The sequence below is a fragment of the Nerophis ophidion genome, linkage group LG25 (genome assembly GCF_033978795.1).
Source record: "Nerophis ophidion isolate RoL-2023_Sa linkage group LG25, RoL_Noph_v1.0, whole genome shotgun sequence".
In the NCBI taxonomy this organism is placed as follows: Eukaryota; Metazoa; Chordata; class Actinopteri; order Syngnathiformes; family Syngnathidae; genus Nerophis; species Nerophis ophidion.
In genome coordinates this window covers 12211045-12230076 of record NC_084635.1, presented here as the reverse complement: position 1 = coordinate 12230076, position 19032 = coordinate 12211045, and the positions used below count along the sequence as shown (strand labels likewise).

The following is a 19032-nucleotide window of genomic DNA, read 5'->3' as shown; positions in this document are numbered from 1 at the left end:
ATTGATTATTCTTTACAATAAAAAAAAAAAATACTTGAACATTGATTTAAATTGTCAGTAAAGAAGAGGAAGGAATTTAAAAAGTAAGAAGGTATATGTGTTTAAAAATCCTAAAATCATTTTTAAGGTTGCGTTTTTTCTCTAAAATTTTCTTTCTGAAAGTTATAAGAAGCAAAGTAAAAAAATAAATGAATTTATTTAAACAAGTGAAGTCTTTAAATAATTTTCTTGGATTTTCAAATTCTAATTGAGTTTTGTCTCTCTTAGAATTAGAAATGTCAAACAAAGCGAGACCAGCTTGCTAGTAAATAAATACATTTTAAAAAATAGAGGCAGCTCACTGGTAAGTGCTGCTATTTGAGCTATTTTTCGAACAGGCCAGCGGGCGACTCATCTGGTCCTTACGGTGACCCCTGTTGTACACTGTTTGTTTGTCTAATCTTGAACAGGTTTGTGCTGAAAACAAAGTTTTGTTGTACTTGTGGAATGACAATAAAGACCTATCTTATCCTTAAATAGCCAGCTTGCAACTAAAGGGCTAATGGCTTGCTATATTAAATGCTAAGATTACTTTAATAATATAGTACAATTATTTATTATTTTTTTAATGTAAAACCTGCAGGGTCCAGTGTGTAGGGTGTCCTTGTCACTGCCATTTGCAAAACAATATTAATATATATTTAAAGACATGTATATTTGTGGAAAAATTGCATGTGGAAGATAAAAAATATATATTAAAAAAACATGTTTAATCAACCTGCGCAAAGTCAGGGGTCACTGATGTAAGACCAGAATTCCTGACGCACAATCTTGTCCTGGTTCTCTACCAAGGTTTTTGATTGAGTGGACAAGTTCCTCCAGATACTGTATATATCCTTAAAATGTATTTTATATCACAACAAAATGATTAACTAAGCTAAAATATAAATCAGGTTTTAAGTTTCAACTCCACAGTTATATTCATATGTTGTCTGTGTTACACATTTGTTTAAATCCTTCCCAAAGAAGAGTCTCACCAGTGAGGGACAGGTGCACAGGTACAGAGCTGAGGGGTTGGCTCGTGTTTTTTTGGCAAATTTTGGGTGTAGGAATGTGGTCCTCTGCCATCAGGTAGATGGAATAATGCCCAGCTGGTGCATTTCCAGTGAACGTCAATTCACATGCATCCTGGAAATAAAGGGAGGGGACAATTTGAACGGTTAGGTCAAACAAAAAAAGGATAGATGACTGAGATAGAGATCATATTTTAACTTGCTCTTTTAAACATTTCCTGAAAGATGAGATATACAATATGTGCTGTATATAGTGCTGTATATATTGTAAAAGTCAAAAATAGTAAAATCCACTATACAGTCCTTTAGCCTATTATACTTGAAAATCAGTGCATCACTGCAATACAGTGTAATATATATCCATCCATCCATTCATCGATTTTCTACCGCTTATTCCATTTTTGGGGTCGCGGGGGGCGCTGGCGCCTATCTCAGCTACAATCGGGCGGAAGGCGGGGTACACCCTGGACAAGTCGCCACCTCATCGCAGGGCCAACACAGATAGACAGACAACATTCACACTCACATTCACACACAAGGGCCAATTTAGTGTTGCCAATCAACCTATCCCCAGGTGCATGTCTTTGGAAGTGGGAGGAAGCCGGAGTACCCGGAGGGAACCCACGCATTCACGGGGAGAACATGCAAACTCCACACAGAAAGATCCCAAGCCTGGATTTGAACCCAGGACTGCAGGACCTTCGTATTGTGAGGCAGACGCACTAACCCCTCTTCCACCGTGAAGCCCAGTGTGTAATATATACTGTGGGTATAATTTAATTAATTTAGTTTTTTAATTAATTAATTGTTCTTCGGTCAATGGTCAATAAAACAAACAAAAAAAAAAAACAGTTGTACATTCATAGATTGAAAATGAAAATGTTGCAGACCGAAAGGGTTTAGGCTGAAGTTGAACACTTATTGTGCCTAACCCTATAAACAATGTCAAGAACAAAATGAACTTCCGAAAATTATTATACACAACATGAACGTACCAATTATATACTATAAATACAAACAATTATACTTCCATTATTATTTCTATCCCATGTTTAGTTTTTAATTAACATCAATCATAGTATTAACTACAATGTTGATTATTCAAGAGTGATATATTTTTTCAAAACATTGGTCTTAAAGTGTTTTTTAAATGTGTGAATGGAACTGGAACATTTTAAGGAATCAGTATATAAAGTTTGCACCTTTATCTAGACCAGGGGTGTCAAAGTCAAATACAGAGTGGGCCAAAATTTTAAACGGAACAAAGTCGCGGGCCAAGGTTGAACAAATTAACCTTTTAATAGGGACCCAAACAAGTTTTGCATTGAATATTGAACAAGCAAGGCTTATATAACTTTAGTGACATGCAAAATCCAGTTTCAAATAATAATAATAATAATCAAAAAAATATCAATGGCATATCAAATAAAATTTAAATAAAAATGTTATGCCTTTTTTTCTATTTGCAATCTTCTGAGGTAAATATAAAAAAATTTCCACGGGCTAATAATACATTTGAAAATAAAATAATAATGAATGAACCAAACATTCAAGCCTTGAAGTAGCAAGAGAAAATGCATGAATAAAACGTTAATTATTGGTCAGTTTGCTGGAAGTTTCCTGGAAGAGTTAGTGCTGCAAGGGATTCCGGGTATTTGTTCTGTTGTGTTACGGTGCGGATGTTCACCCGAAATGTGTTTGTCATTCTTGTTTGGTGTGGGTTCACAGTGTGGCGCATATTTGTAACAGTGCTAAAGTTGTTTGTACGGCCACCCTCAGTGTGACCTGTATGGCTGTTGACCAAGTATGCGTTGCATTCACTTGTGTGTGTGTGTGTGTGTATGTGTGTGTGTAAAAGCCACAAATATTATGTGACACGCTGTTAGTATGGAGGAAAAGCGGACGTGACGACAGGTTGTAGAGAACGCTAAAGGCAGTGCCTTAAATGCACGCCCCCAATATATTTGTCCAGGTGGAAATCGGTAGAAATTCGGGAGAATGGTTGCCCCGGGAGATTTTCGGGAGGGGCACTGAACTTCGGGAGTCTACCGGGAAAATTAGGAGGGTTGGCAAGTATGAGTATTAGCGGTGAATGCGGTGTTACAGCGGCACCGACGCTGTAACACCGGCGGGCCAGCTCTGATGCTAAATTGATATTGCCTCAAGGGCCAAACTAAATTACACGGCGGGCCAGATTTGGCCCACGGGCCAGAGTTTGACACCCATGATCTAGATCAAGTGTCTCAGACACGAGACGTTATTTTGCGGCCCCCACCTTAATATGAAGTTTAATGTCAGTGCGGATCGCAAGTTTTATATGGATGGCGCTTGACAACGTTGTGTGCGGAGCTTAAGGAATCTACCAATCATGGTGTGGTACGTGGCTCTCAAGGGCCAAACATTGACATTACTTGCGTGATGTAAGCAGAGAAACGTTTTGCCGCTTTTCCACTAGACCCACACGCGCTCTTCCGCCTGCTCGCTCTCTCTCTCAAGCTCTCTCTGTCACTGTGTGACTCTCTCTCGCTCCCTCCCCCAGTGCCGCTGTAACAGTCCAGGCCGGGGACACCAGCGGACCGGTAGCTTCCGAAGCACTCCGCCGAAGGACCGAGCGACAATACAAAACTGTTGTGCACTGGACCCCAGCGCTGATACTCCGACAGAGTCGCTCGGCGAATCGGACGTGTAACACGTTAGTCGGATGTTAGCCCGCTCAGGAATAATTGTGCTACCGTTACTGTAAACTCCAAGCGTGCTCATAACCACATTCTAGCAATCGACATGTTGCATGCTGGGTAGTGTAGTTCTTATATTCCCTAGCTCATAAAATCAAAGTAAGTATGTGTATACATTATTGTTGACTGGAGAAATCAAATTATTATTGTTATTATTTATGACTGATGTATTTATTTATTTTTCATTTTGTTAATTTATATTTTGATTTTATTTTGTGTTGAAAATTACATTTAAAAATAGTTTTTTTAAAGAAATATTTTCTTGCGGCCCAGTTCCAGTCCCACCCAGACTCTGCATCCAGTGGCCCCCAGGTAAATTGAGTTTGAGACCCCTGATCTAGACTCTCATCAAAATGTCATTAAATGACCTGCACACCACAATTCTATAAGTTTGGTGGAACTAATTCTTGCATTGTTTGCAAAGCCCTAATAACGGTACTGTTTTACTATCATGTCCTCAAGTATGTCATTAGAACAAGAATGCTTCAGATGGCCTGACGTGGTATTAGTTCTACTGTATGTACCATATTTTCCGGACCATAGGGAGCACAAGATAATAAGGCGCACTGCCGATGAATATATTTTTCATATATTAAGTGCAACGGATTATAGGGCGCATTAAAACCTTTAAAGGCTTAGTGGCCACATGCGTGGACAGCACCTTTTAGCTCTTATTTCCAAAATTGTGTACACTAATGAATTGGGGTCTTATGGCCGCTTATGTGGACACTTATACTGCCATCTGGTGGTGTCAGAAGAGTATAACATACAATGGAATATGAAAAAAAAAGTGTAAAAATAATAATTAGCATGTAACTAAACACGAAGTACACATTTGTGTACTTATGGACTAAGTACATCATATAAAAAGATGATTCTTAGTTTTTATTCTAATTAGCGCCCAATAAGCCCAAATAGAAAAGAGAAATAAAAAAAAACAGCTTGGGCCTTAAGAGGTAAAAGGGGTCATATTATTATTTTTTTTTTCTAAATGTAAAACACTTTCTTGTAGTCTACAATACATGTAATGGTGGTTCTTTGGTCAAAATGTTGCATAGATGTGTGTCAAAAGTGTCAAAAGATGGAGCTAACTGTTTTAATGACATTCAGACTTGACTTAAATCAATAACGCAGCGCCATCTCCTCATCCGGGAAAAAAAAAGTGAAAAAACGTCCGACCGGAACTCTCTAATAACTAAAGTTCCTCTGGGTGAATAATATAAACTCATTACACCGGTATATTTTAGCGCGTTCATGGTGAGTTATTGACAGATATAAGTAAGAACTTTACACTACTTTATATTAGAAATGGAAACAGCCAAGGATGAATGTCCCATAACGAGAAGATAGAGAAAAAGAAGAAGCTTATCAACTACGGCGTCGACGCAGGCAATTTTTTAGGATTTACACAGATCCCAAATACAGATCAGCAGGTACCAGAAGGTAAGAACTGTTGCTTTTGCATAATATTGCAAAACAAAAGGCCAAATATGTCTTACCTTATACACACACCATAATAATACTCGTATGTTGAAGCACAGTACAATCCGTCAAGCGGTGTGGCTTCATAGCTTACCAAAGTCGTACTAAAACATTTTGATAGATTTTTGAGCGCCGTGTGTAATGTTCTATATTTTCAATGGAACATATAAAATGTTGGTGTTCTTTGCTTAAGTCATATTGCCATCATAGTGCAGTCTACACTTGTCTCTTATTTGTGATTGCCATCTACTGGTCACACTTATCATTACACCATGTACCAAATAAAATAGCTTCGAGGCCGGTAAGCAAAACCAGAATTATTCCGTACATTAGGTGCACCGGGTTGTAAGGAGCACTGTCGAGTTTTGAGGGGGGAAAAAAATGATTTTAAGTGCGTCTTATATTCTGAAAAATATGGTACATGAGTCCTGTATGTATGAAAGACTCACCTGGTGCAGTTCTATAAAAGAGTGTTGAGAACAGTTGACACACTCCCCTTGCTCTTCCATAGCGAAGCGGCATCGCACCTTGTCTCCATCCAGGTCCCTCACGGACAGGGGGATGTGGTGAGGGCAGTTGGCGTGGGCCCTGTTCCCATAACACAGTATCGTCATTCTCACACACACTACAAGTAAAGCAGGAATGATGTTCACTTTAAGTATGGCAGGGTGGACCATCAGAGGAATAGACATTTACTGAAGTATAAAAAAAAAAGGTTTTATATTGTTTATAACAGGGGTCCCCAAACTTTTTGACTCAGGGGCAGCATTGGGTTAAAAAAAAAAAAAAATATATATATATATATACGTTAGGTCAGGAAACAACACCGAGGCTATTTCATCCCTACAAGCCTGATTCACAGGTTTCTCTGCTCTTCAGGGGATTGTATTATATTATATATATTATAAGTGCCTAAGTAAGTACATTTTATTTATAAAGCGCTTTTCACAGATAAAATCACAAAGCGCTGTACAAAATATAAGTATAGTAAAACAACAATTCAAAATAAATACAATCCCCTGAAGAGCAGGGAAACCTGCGAGACAGGCTTGTAAGGATGTAGGGATGTTTTTCCTGATCGAACGAACGATCCGCTATACCTCGATATTGAGCACTGTATACTGGATAAACCACAGAAACCTCGACTCATATATACATATATATATATATATATATATATATATATATATATATATATATATATATATATATATATATATATATATATATATATATATATATATATATATATATATGTCTTGATTGGATTATCCAGAGAATAGTGCTCGATACCGTGGTAGAGCGCAATATGTAGGTGTGGAAAAAATCACATGACTACTTCATCTCTACAGAACTGTTTCATGAGGGGTTCCCTCAATCATCAGGAGATGATTGAGGGAACCCCTCATGAAACAGTTCTGTAGAGATGAAGTAGTCTTGTGATTTTTTCCCACACCTACATATACACACATATATATATATATATATATATATATATATATATATATATATATATATATATATATATATATATATATATATATATATACACACATATATATATATATATATATATATATATACACACAGTGGGGCAAAAAAGTATTTATTCAGCCACCGATTGTGCAAGTTCTCCCACTTAAAATGATGACAGAGGTATGTAATTTTCATCATAGATACACTTCAACTGTGAGAGACAGAATGTGAAATTCACATTGTAGGAATTTTAAAGAATTTATTTGTAAATTATGGTGGAAAATAAGTATTTGGTCAACCATTCAAAGCTCTCACTGATGGAAGGAGGTTTTGGCTCAAAATCTCACGATACATGGCCCCATTCATTCTTTCCTTAACACGGATCAATCGTCCTGTCATCTTAGCAGAAAAACAGCCCCAAAGCATGTTTCCACCCCCATGCTTCACAGTAGGTGTGGTGTTCTTGGGATGCAACTCAGCATTCTTCTTCCTCCAAACACGACGAGCTGAGTTTATACCAAAAAGTTCTATTTTGGTTTCATCTGACCACATGACATTCTCCCAATCCTCTGCTGTATCATCCATCCATCCATTTTGGTAATTAATTCTACCGCTTGTCCTTAATAATTTTGACAAAATAATAAAATGCAAAATGACACAATATGTTACCGCATATGTCAGCAGCTAAATTAGGAGCCTTTCTTTGTTTACTTACTACTAAAAGACAAGTTGTCTAGTATGTTCACTATTTTATTTAAGGAAAAACTTGCAATTACAAACATATGTTTAATGTAAGATATTTTGTTCAAATAAAGCCAATAATGCAATTTTTGTGGTCCCCTTTATTTAGAAACGTACCGGTACCAAAATATTGGTATCGGGACAACACTAGTTTAGAGTATCCAAAATAGCCATTTTTATGAGTGCAACTATTATTTACAGGGATCTAAATTTCCTTTTAAATGAAACATTACCTTAGAGGAGGAGGCAGCGCAACATAAGGAGGGTAATTGAGTTTCCCGGAGTTTGCACGTACATGTGGCCCCGCATCCATTGACACATAAAAACTGGTGATGGAGCTAAAAAGGAAAAGGGACAGAATTAAAACACTGAAAGCCTGAATAATAAACAGTATAAAACATACATACATACAGTCTTAATCAGTCCAATATTTTCACACAATACATTTTTTTTTTTTTACAAACCCCGTTTCCATTTGAGTTGGGAAATTGTGTTACATGTAAACATAAAAAGAATACAATGATTTACAAATCATTATTGCCCCATATTCAGTTGAATGCACTACAAAGACAACATATTTGATGTTAAAACTGATAAGATGCGGCAATAAATACTGATAAAGTTGAGGAATGCTCATCAAACACTTATTTGGAACATCCCACAGGTGTGCAAGCTACTTGGGAACAGGTGGGTGCCGTGATTGGGTATAAAAGCAGCTTCCGTGAAATGCTAAGTAATTCACAAACAAGGATGGGGCGAGGGTCACCACTTTGTAAGCAAATTGTCGAACAGTTTTAGAACAACATTTCTCAACGAGCTATTGCAAGGAATTTAGGGATTTTACCATCTACGCTCCGTGAAATCATCAAAAGGTTCAGAGAACCTGGAGAATTCACTGCACGTAAGCGATGATATTACGGACCTTTGATCCCTCAGGCGGTACTGCATCAAAAACTGACATCAGTGTGTAAAGGATATCACCACATGGGCTCAGAAACACTTCATAAAATCACTGTCAGTAAATACAGTTGGTCGCTACATCTGTAAGTGCAAGTTAAAACTCTACTATGCAAAGCGAAAGCCATTTATCAACAACAATCAGGAACGCCGCCGGCTTCGCTGGGCCCAAGCTCATCTAAGATGGACTGATGCAAAGTGTAAAAGTGTTCTGTGGTCTGACGAGTCCACATTTCAAATTATATTTGGAAACTGTGGACGTGGTGTCCTCCGGAACAAAGAGGAAAATAACCATCCGGATTGTTATAGGCGCAAAGTTCAAAAGCCAGCTTGTGTGATGGTATGGGGGTGTATTAGTGCCCAAGGCATAGGTAACTTACACATCTGTGAAGGCCCCATTAATGCTGAATGGTCCATACAGGTTTTGGAGCAACATATGTTGTCATCCAAGCAACGTTATCATGGACGCCCCTGCTTATTTTAGCAAAACAATGCCAAGCCACGTGTTACAACAGCTTGGCTTCGTAGTAAAAGAGTGCGGGTACTTTCCTGGCCCGCTTGCATTCCAGACATGTCTCCTATCGAAAATGTGTGGTGCATTATGAAGCGTAAAATACGACGAAAACAACTTAAGCTGTACATCAAGCAAGAATGGGAAAGAATTCCACTTTCAAAGCTTCAACAATTAGTTTCCTCAGTTCCCAAACGTTTATTGAGTGTTGTTAAAAGAAAAGATGATGTAACACAGTGGTGAACATGCCCTTTCCCAACTACTTTGGCAAGTGTTGCAGCCATGAAATTCTAAGTTAATTATTATTTGCAAAGAAAAAAACAAGTTTATCAGTTTGAACATCAAATATGTTGTCTTTGTAGTGCATTCAATTGAATATGGGTTGAAAATGATTTGCAAATCATTGTATTCTGTTTATATTTACATTTAACACAATTTCCCAACTCATATGGAAACGGGGTTAGTACAAAGCAATCATTTTGTGTTCAGGTGTCGTACTTTAAAGTGAGGGTTCCATTGTATTTACTCGGGACCACTTGCTGCCACTGGCGGACACACCAACCCGGTCCTGGTATGGAGCCACTGAAGGGCTCGTAGGCCTTGTAAAGGGTGCAATTCACCCCTTCAGTACACACTCCGGTCAACGGGGGACACGGATTGGACGCAATGGCGGTGAAATAAGCTCGCACCTGCAACAAAAATCAAAGACAAGCAAAACGATAAGGCGAGGTATAAGATAAAATGGTCTTTATTCATCCCTTAATAGGGAAATGATGTGGTTGTGGCGCAGATTTTACATACAGTAACAAAAGTAAAACATCTTACAAAAACAGTGACTAACAAAAAATGAGTAATTCATAAGTAATTACGTGTGTTGGGAACATTGAAGCTAAAATAGCTCGCATAAAATGTAAGCATGCTAAAATTAGCATGATGACAGAGGAAAAGTTAGCGTACTTCTATGATGGCACCAAATATCAAAAACCGTAATTTTTAGGTTTATACAGAAAAAAATCTACAAAAATGCTAGCACAAAACATTAGTATGCTGATTGATTGATTGATTGATTGAAACTTTTATTAGTAGATTGCACAGTACAGTACATATTCCGTACAATTGACCACTAAATAGTAACACCCGAATAAGTTTTTCAACTTATTTAATCAATTCATGGAAAACATTAACTAACATTAACATGCTATTATAGAAGTTAGCATACTTATAAGCTGATGCAAAGTATCAAAATCCATGAGTTTTAGGTTTAAGCAGGCAATATTAGCTGAGATGTTAGCATGCTAAAGTTAGCATGTTAAAATAACAACAGTTAGCATACTTACAGGATGGCGAAAAGTATCAAAATCCACAAATTTTAAGCTTTAAATGCATAAAATTAGCTAAACTGCTAGCATAGAATGTTAGCATGTTAATGCTAACATGATAACATATAGGACAAGTCAGCATATATCTAAGATGGTGCCAAGTGTTAAAAGCAATGTAATTACCGTATTTCCTTGAATTGCCGCAGGGCATATAGTATGCGCCTGCCTTGAATTACTGCCGGGTCAAACTCGCTTCCCAAAATAATTAGCGCATGCTTAGTATTACCGCCTGGTCAAACTCGTGACGTCACAAGTGACACTTCCCCTGTCATCATTTTCAAAATGGAGGAGGCTGATTTCAATACCGGTAATTTGGAATCGCATAAAGGGAAGAAGATTAAGAGCTATTCAGTAGGATTTAAGGTCCAAGCTTACATCACACTCAAATTTTTACTGCATACCTTTGGTAAGTGCCGGAGTGAGAAGAGGTTTTAAAATAATTAGCTCATGCTTACTTTTACCGCATGCCTTTGGTAAGCGCAGGAGTGAGAAGAGGTTTTAAATTAATTAGCGCCCCGGCGGCAATTCAAGGAAATACGGTATGTGTAACAAGTACAAATAGCTCAAGTGAAAGCATAAAAAGTTAGCCAACTAACTTTAGCATGATGAAAAGTTAAGGTATTTCTAAAATGGGGATCATGGAAAGCCATGATGAATAAAATTTGCAAAAATGCTAATGTCAACATGCTAATATAGAAGTTACGACCTCCTATGCCATGGGTGTCAAACTCTAGCCCGCAGGCCAAATTTGGCCCCCCCTGTAATTTCATTTGGCCCTTGAGGCAATATGAAATTAACATTAGAGCTGGCCCTTCGGTATTATACAGCGGCGGTTGCCGCTGTAAAACCACATTCACCGCTAATACTCATACATGCCAACCCTCCCGATTTTCCCGGACTCCCAAATTTCCGTGCCACTCCCGAAAATCTCCCGGGGTAACCATTCTCTCGAATTTCTCCCCATTTCCACCCGGATGACAATATTGGGGGCGTGCCTTAATGGCACTGCCTTTAGCGTCCTCTACAACCTGTCGTCTCGTCCTCTTTTCCTACATAGAAATAGCGTGCCAAGCCAGTCACATAATATATGCGGCTTTTACACACACAAGTGAATGCAACGCATACTTGTTCAACAGCCATACAGGTCACACTGAGGGTGGCCGTATAAAGAACTTTAACAATCTTACAGATATGCACCACACTGTGAACCCACACCAAACAAGAATAACAAACACATTTCGGGAGAACATCCGCACCATAACACAACATAAACACAACAGAACAAATACCCATATCTCTTGCAGCACTAACTCTTCCAGGACGCTACAATATACCCCACCAAGCAATAATTAACGTTTTACTCATGCACTTTTTGTGCTACTTCAAGGCTTGAATGTTTGATTCATTCATTATTGTTATTTTATTTGCAAATGTATTATTAGCCTGTGGAAAAAGTTTATTTTGATATTCATCTCAGAGGGCTGCAAATAGAAAAGAGGCATTCAGTTTTTATTTAAATTTTATTTTATATGCCATTGATATTTTTTGATTATTATTATTATTTTTATTTAAAATTTGAATTTACATGTCACTATAAAGTTATATAAGCCTTGCTTGTTCAATATTCAATGCAAAACTTGTTTGGGTCCCTATTAAAAGGATAATTTGTTCAACCTTGGTCCGCGGCTTTGTTCAGTTTAAAATTTTGGCCCACTCTGTATTTGAGTTTGACACCCCTTTCCTAAGCCGATGGCAAGTTTCAAAATCTATCATTTTTAGGTTTAAAAAAACAAAATTAGCTAAAAAGTTTGCCTAAAACATTTGGGTGCTGAAAATTATAAAAGGAACAGTTAGCATACTTGCAAGAACAAGAAAATTATAAAAACCAAATATATTGATTTTCTACACTTATTTCTGAGTAAATAAAAAGTAAATAATCTTTCCCACATAGATTGTATTTTCAGTGATGCTGTTGTATTGTTGTTGGATACTACAAAAAGTATGTCCAAAAAGCTTTTGGATTCAGATGTAAAAAAGTGTCCTTTTGGTAACATTGCAAATTTTGGCGGTTAAATCTTTCTCATTTCTTGTGAGATAATGCCCAAATCTTAAATGATGGGTAAGTAAATGTCACACAACAACACAAGCATCAATCAAAAATAATCAGAAGTACTGAAAAAATTGTGCTAACTATAGAAAATTGTAACACAACTGGCTGCTCAGTACGAAACATCGGTAAGTAATTACTAATTCATTGCACATTAATAATACAAATATTATTACTCTATAGGTTGATTGGCAACACTAAATTGGCCCTAGTGTGTGAATGTGAGTGTGAATGTTGTCTGTCTGTGTTGGCCCTGCGATGAGGTGGCGACTTGTCCAGGGTGTACCCCGCCTTCCGCCCGATTGTAGCTGAGATAGGCGCCAGCGCCCCCCGCGACCCCAAAAGGGAATAAGCGGTAGGAAATGGATGGATGGATAGTATTAGATTTCTGTGGCATATTTATAGTACCTGTTTTTATCAGATCTCAAAAGGCGACTTGTTAAAAAAAATATTCTAAAAAATCTCATTTGTGGTAAAAAAAGAAAAGAAAAAAAAGTCGAATAAATACAAGAAGTTTTATGAAAAATTTCACTGAAAAAGGTTTATGTCTGCAAGGCAAAACTGAAATATTTGCTAGAAGTCTTTACACCATTTTCAGAGCAGCCAGCTCGATATAATTTGACTATAGTAAGCATGTTGTCAGGGACTGCTGTCGGTCTTGAAACCCAAGATGCAGAAATGGCAGGCGTAGCGCAGGAAAAACATGACTTGAATGTCAAAAAAAAAACTGGTCAGTGCACATGCAGGGGAAACAGGAAACCGCTACCAGGAAACAGGATACAATCATCCAGCCCTGGCTGGAGGGCGAGGCAGGCATAAATAGTAGCCTGATTGGCAATTGAAACCAGGTGTGCCAGGCTGCCAATCAGGGACAGGTAAGGGAATTGAGCGCTCAGAGAGAAATGCAGGAAATGGAACCATAATTAGAAACACAAACACAGAGGAAAAACCCCAAAAAACCAAACAGGCAGTAACAAGCCCGACACAGATACTAACAAATAATGTTTTGCAAAAAACCTCTCTGTTACCTCTCCAATTTTATCATACAGTTCTGCATTTTCCTTTATATTTTCCTTACAAGTATCATTCCTGCAGGACGAGGTATAGCTAAACATGTTTCACTACACACCGTAGCTCACCGGCGTCAAAATGTTAACAAATGCCATTGGTGGATCTACACCTAACATCCACTGTAATGATACCAAGTACAGGAGCGATACTACTATGATTACATCAATATTTTTCATTTTTAAAAATGTATATTAATGTTTATAAACTCAGAAAATATGTCCCTGGACACCCGAGGACTTTGAATAGCCATCCAAAACTAATGTAAAGTATAAAACAACGAAGAATAGGTGATTATTACATTTTAACAGAAGTGTCGATGGAACATGATAAAACAGAAAATAAGCAGATATGAACAGAAAATGAACTAGAAGATTAATAATTACAGTGGGGCAAAAAGTATTTAGTCAGCCACCGACTGTGCAAGTTCTCCCACTTAAAATGATGACAGAGGTCTGTAATTTTCATCATAGGTACACTTCAACTGTGAGAGACAGAATGTCAAAAAAAATTCCAGGAATTCACATTGTAGGAATTTTAAAGAATTTATTTGTAAATTATGGTGGAAAATAAGTATTTGGTCAACCATTCAAAGCTCTCACTGATGGAAGGAGGTTTTGGCTCAAAATCTCACGATACATGGCCCCATTCATTCTTTCCTTAACACGGATCAATCGTCCTGTCCCCTTAGCAGAAAAACAGCCCCCATAGCATGATGTTTCCACCCCCATGCTTCACAGTAGGTGTGGTGTTCTTGGGATGCAACTCAGTATTCTTCTTCCTCCAAACAAGACGAGTTCAGTTTATACCAAAAAGTTCTATTTTGGTTTCATCTGACCACATGACATTCTCCCAATCCTCTGCTGTATCATCCATGTATCCATTTTGGTATGAACTCAACTCGTCGTGTTTGGAAGAAGAAGAATACCGAGTTGCATCTCAAGAACACCATACCTACTGTGAAGCACGGTGGTGGAAACATCATGCTTTGGGGCTGTTTTTCTGCTAAGGGGACAGGACGATTGATCCGTGTTAAGGAAAGAATGAATGGGGCCATGTATCGTGAGATTTTGAGCCCAAACCTCCTTCCATCAGTGAGAGCTTTGAATGGTTGACCAAATTCTTATTTTCCACCATAATTTAGAATTCTTACAATGTGAATTCCTGGATTTTTTTTTTCACATTCCGTCTCTCATAGTTGAAGTGTACCTATGATGAAAATTACAGACCTCTGTCATCATTTTAAATGGGAGAACTCGCACAATCGGTGGCTGACTAAATACTTTTTTTGCCCCACTGTAATTTTGACATAATAATAAAATAGAAATAATGCAGATGTCAGCAGAGTAAATTAGGAGCCTTTGTGTGATTACTTACTGCTAAAAGCGGGGTTTCGCACAGGGTGCCAATAATGCAAGAACGGTTACAGACTCGTTCAACAGCATGTAATCGACTTTTTTCGGTCGCACAAAGATGAACGAAAAACAGACGCGAATTAGCAGCGTGGAGAAAAAAAACAAAAACGTTTCCTACCGACTGTCCTCCATCACTCTGCATGGGCTCCACATGAACCGTGAGTCCCAGGGAAGAGGCCTCACAGGCGGGCACGATGATGAGCAGAGACAGGGTCTGCAACACGATTGTCAGCCTGAGTCTGTAAACCATCTCAGCTCCTTATTCACACAGCGATGTTACACCTGCGGGAAACACACAGGATTAAACATTTTACCAGTTAGAATATATTGCAGGATGATAGTAAGTAGTACTTGGTTATGTACTCATGTACAACTAACACTCACATCTAAGGAAAAAGCTACTCAGCAGCCACAAAACATTAAAACAAAGTTGAGAACTGGTTGAATTAGGTCCTGACGTTGAGCAACTAAAACCTAATGTTGGAACAACATGCTTTTTGACGAGGTTTAATCAATGTTGAGTTGTGATGTTGATTTGACCATTAAATTTTGGTCATTTCCCAACCAGTATTGTACAACACAAATACAACGTTGAAACAACATGCTTTTTGACAACGTTTATTCAATGTCAGGTTGTGACTTTGTTTTGACCATTGAATTTTGGTCATTTCCCAACCAATATTGTACAACACAAATACAGCCTTGAAACAACATGCTTTTGACGGCATTTATTCAATGTTAGATGGTGACGTTGATTTAACCATTGAATTTTGGTTATTTTCTCAACCAATATTGTACAACACAAATACAACGTTGAAACAACATGATTTTGACGACATTTATTATATGTTAGGTTGCGACGTTGATTTAACCATTGAATTTTGGTTATTTTCTCAACCAATATTGTACAACACGAATACAACGTTGAAACAGCATGCTTTTTGACGACATTTACTCAATGTCACGTTGTGACGTTGATTTGACCGTTAAATTTTGGTCATTTCCCAACCAATATTGTACAACCTAAAAACAACGTTAAAACAACCTTTTTTGGACGTTTCTTCAATGCCAGGTTGCGATGTTGATTTGACCATTGAATTTTGGTCATTTCCCAACCAATATTGTACAACACAAATACAGCCTTGAAACAACATGCTTTTGACGACATTTATTCAATGTTAGATGGTGACGTTGATTTAACCATTGAATTTTGGTTATTTTCTCAACCAATATTGTACAACACAAATACAACGTTGAAACAACATGATTTTGACGACATTTATTAAATGTTAGGTTGCGACGTTGATTTAACCATTGAATTTTGGTTATTTTCTCAACCAATATTGTACAACACGAATACAACGTTGAAACAGCATGCTTTTTGACGACATTTACTCAATGTCACGTTGTGACGTTGATTTGACCGTTAAATTTTGGTCATTTCCCAACCAATATTGTACAACCTAAAAACAACGTTAAAACAACCTTTTTTGGACGTTTCTTCAATGCCAGGTTGCGATGTTGATTTGACCATTGAATTTTGGTCATTTCCCAACCAATATTGTACAACACAAATACAGCCTTGAAACAACATGCTTTTGACGACATTTATTCAATGTTAGATGGTGACGTTGATTTAACCATTGAATTTTGGTTATTTTCTCAACCAATATTGTACAACACAAATACAACGTTGAAACAACATGATTTTGACGACATTTATTAAATGTTAGGTTGCGACGTTGATTTAACCATTGAATTTTGGTTATTTTCTCAACCAATATTGTACAACACGAATACAACGTTGAAACAACATGCTTTTTGACGACATTTACTCAATGTCACGTTGTGACGTTGATTTGACCGTTAAATTTTGGTCATTTCCCAACCAATATTGTACAACCTAAAAACAACGTTAAAACAACCTTTTTTGGACGTTTCTTCAATGCCAGGTTGCGATGTTGATTTGACCATTGAATTTTGGTCATTTCCCAACCAATATTGTACAACACAAATACAACGTTGAAACAACATGCTTTTGACGACATTTACTCAATATCACGTTGTGACGATTTGACCATTGAATTTTGGTCATTTCCCAACCAATATTGTACAACCTAAAAACAATGCTAAAACAACCTTTTTTGACAACGTTTCTTCAATGTCAGGTTGCGTCGTTGATCTGACCATTGAATTTTGGTCATTTCCCAACCAATATTGTACAAACTAACTACATTAAAACAACCTTTGTTAGACAATGTTTCTTCAATGTCAGGTTGCGATTTTGATTTGACCATTGAATTTTGGTCATTTCCCAACCAATATTGTACAACACAAATACAACGTTGAAACAACATGCTTTTGACGACATTTATTCAATGTTAGATGGTGACGTTGATTTAACCATTACATTTTGGTTATTTTCTCAACCAATATTGTACAACACAAATACAAAGTTGAAACAACATGCTTTTTGACGACATTTACTCGATGTCACGTTGTGACATTGATTTGACCATTAAATTTTGGTCATTTCCCAACCAATATTGTACAACCTAAAAACAATGCTAAAACAACCCTTTTTGACAGCGTTTCTTCAATGTCAGGTTGTGACGTTGATTTGACCATTGAATTTTGGTCATTTCCCAACCAATATTGTACAACACAAATACAACGTTGAAACAACATGCTTTTGACGACATTTACTCAATATCACGTTGTGACGATTTGACCATTGAATTCTGGTCATTTCCCAACCAATATTGTACAACCTAAAAACAATGTTAAAACAACCTTTTTTTGACAACGTTTCTTCAATGTCAGGTTGCGATGTTGATTTGACCATCGAATTTTGGTCATTTCCCAACCAATATTGTACAACCTAAAAACAACGTTAAAACAACTTTTTTTTGACAACGTTTCTTCAATCTCAGGTTACGCCGCTGTTTTGAACATCGAATTTTGGTCATTTCCCAACCGATATTGTACAACCTAACTACATTAAAACAACCTTTGTTAGACAATGTTTCTTCAATGTCAGGTTGCGATGTTGATTTAACCATAAAATTTTGGTCATTTCCCAACCAATATTGTACAACCTAAAAACAATGCTAAAACAACCTTTTTTGACAACGTTTCTTCAATGTCAGGTTGCGACGTTGATTTGACCATTGAATTTTGGTCATTTCCCAACCAATATTGTACAACACAAATACATTAAAACAACCTTTGTTAGACAATGTTTCTTCAATGTCAGGTTGCGATGTTGATTTGACCATTGAATTTTGGTCATTTCCCAACCAATATTGTACAACCTAAAAACAATGCTAAAACAACCTTTTTTGACGTTTCTTCAACGTCAGGTTGTGACGTTGATTTGACCATTGAATTTTGGTTATTTTCTCAACCAATATTGTACAACACAAATACATGAAAACAACCTTTGTTAGACAATGTTTCTTCAATGTCAGGTTGCGATGTTGATTTGACCATTGAATTTTGGTCATTTCCCAACCAATATTGTACAACACAAATACAACGTTGAAACAACATGCTTTTGACGACATTTATTCAATGTTGGATGGTGACGTTGATTTAACCATTACATTTTGGTTATTTTCTCAACCAATATTGTACAACACAAATACAACGTTGAAACAACATGCTTTTTGACGACATTTACTCAATGCCACGTTGTGACATTGATTTGACCATTAAATTTTGGTCATTTCCCAACCAATATTGTACAACCTAAAAACAATGCTAAAACAACCTTTTTTGACAACGTTTCTTCAATCTCAGGTTGCGTCGTTGATTTGACCATTGAATTTTGGTCATTTCCCAACCAATATTGTACAACCTAAATACATTAAAACAACCTTTGTTAGACAATGTTTCTTCAATGTCAGGTTGCGATGTTGATTTGACCATTGACTTTTGGTCATTTCCCAACCGATATTGAACAACCTAAAAACAACGTTAAAACAACCTTTTTTTGACAACGTTTCTTCAATGTCAGGTTGCGATGTTCATTTGACCATTGACTTTTGGTCATTTCCCAACCGATATTGTACAACCTAACTACATTAAAACAACCTTTGTTAGACAAT

General features: G+C 37.1%; 1 protein-coding gene across 2 annotated transcripts in view; it reads right to left on the bottom strand.

Moving 5' to 3' along the window:
• LOC133543059 (mucin-22-like) overlaps window positions 1-19032 on the bottom strand; it is an 83407-nt gene that overhangs the window by 42272 nt on the left and 22103 nt on the right. For both annotated transcript variants that reach the window (XM_061887446.1, XM_061887447.1), the window contains exons 2-6: window positions 15042-15205; window positions 9453-9643; window positions 7720-7824; window positions 5719-5857; window positions 1017-1167 (exon numbers count right to left, since the gene is read on the bottom strand). In XM_061887446.1, the coding sequence (XP_061743430.1) occupies window positions 1017-1167; window positions 5719-5857; window positions 7720-7824; window positions 9453-9643; window positions 15042-15173 (718 nt within the window). In that variant the 5' untranslated portion in view covers window positions 15174-15205. The remainder of the gene's footprint in view (window positions 1-1016; window positions 1168-5718; window positions 5858-7719; window positions 7825-9452; window positions 9644-15041; window positions 15206-19032) is intronic.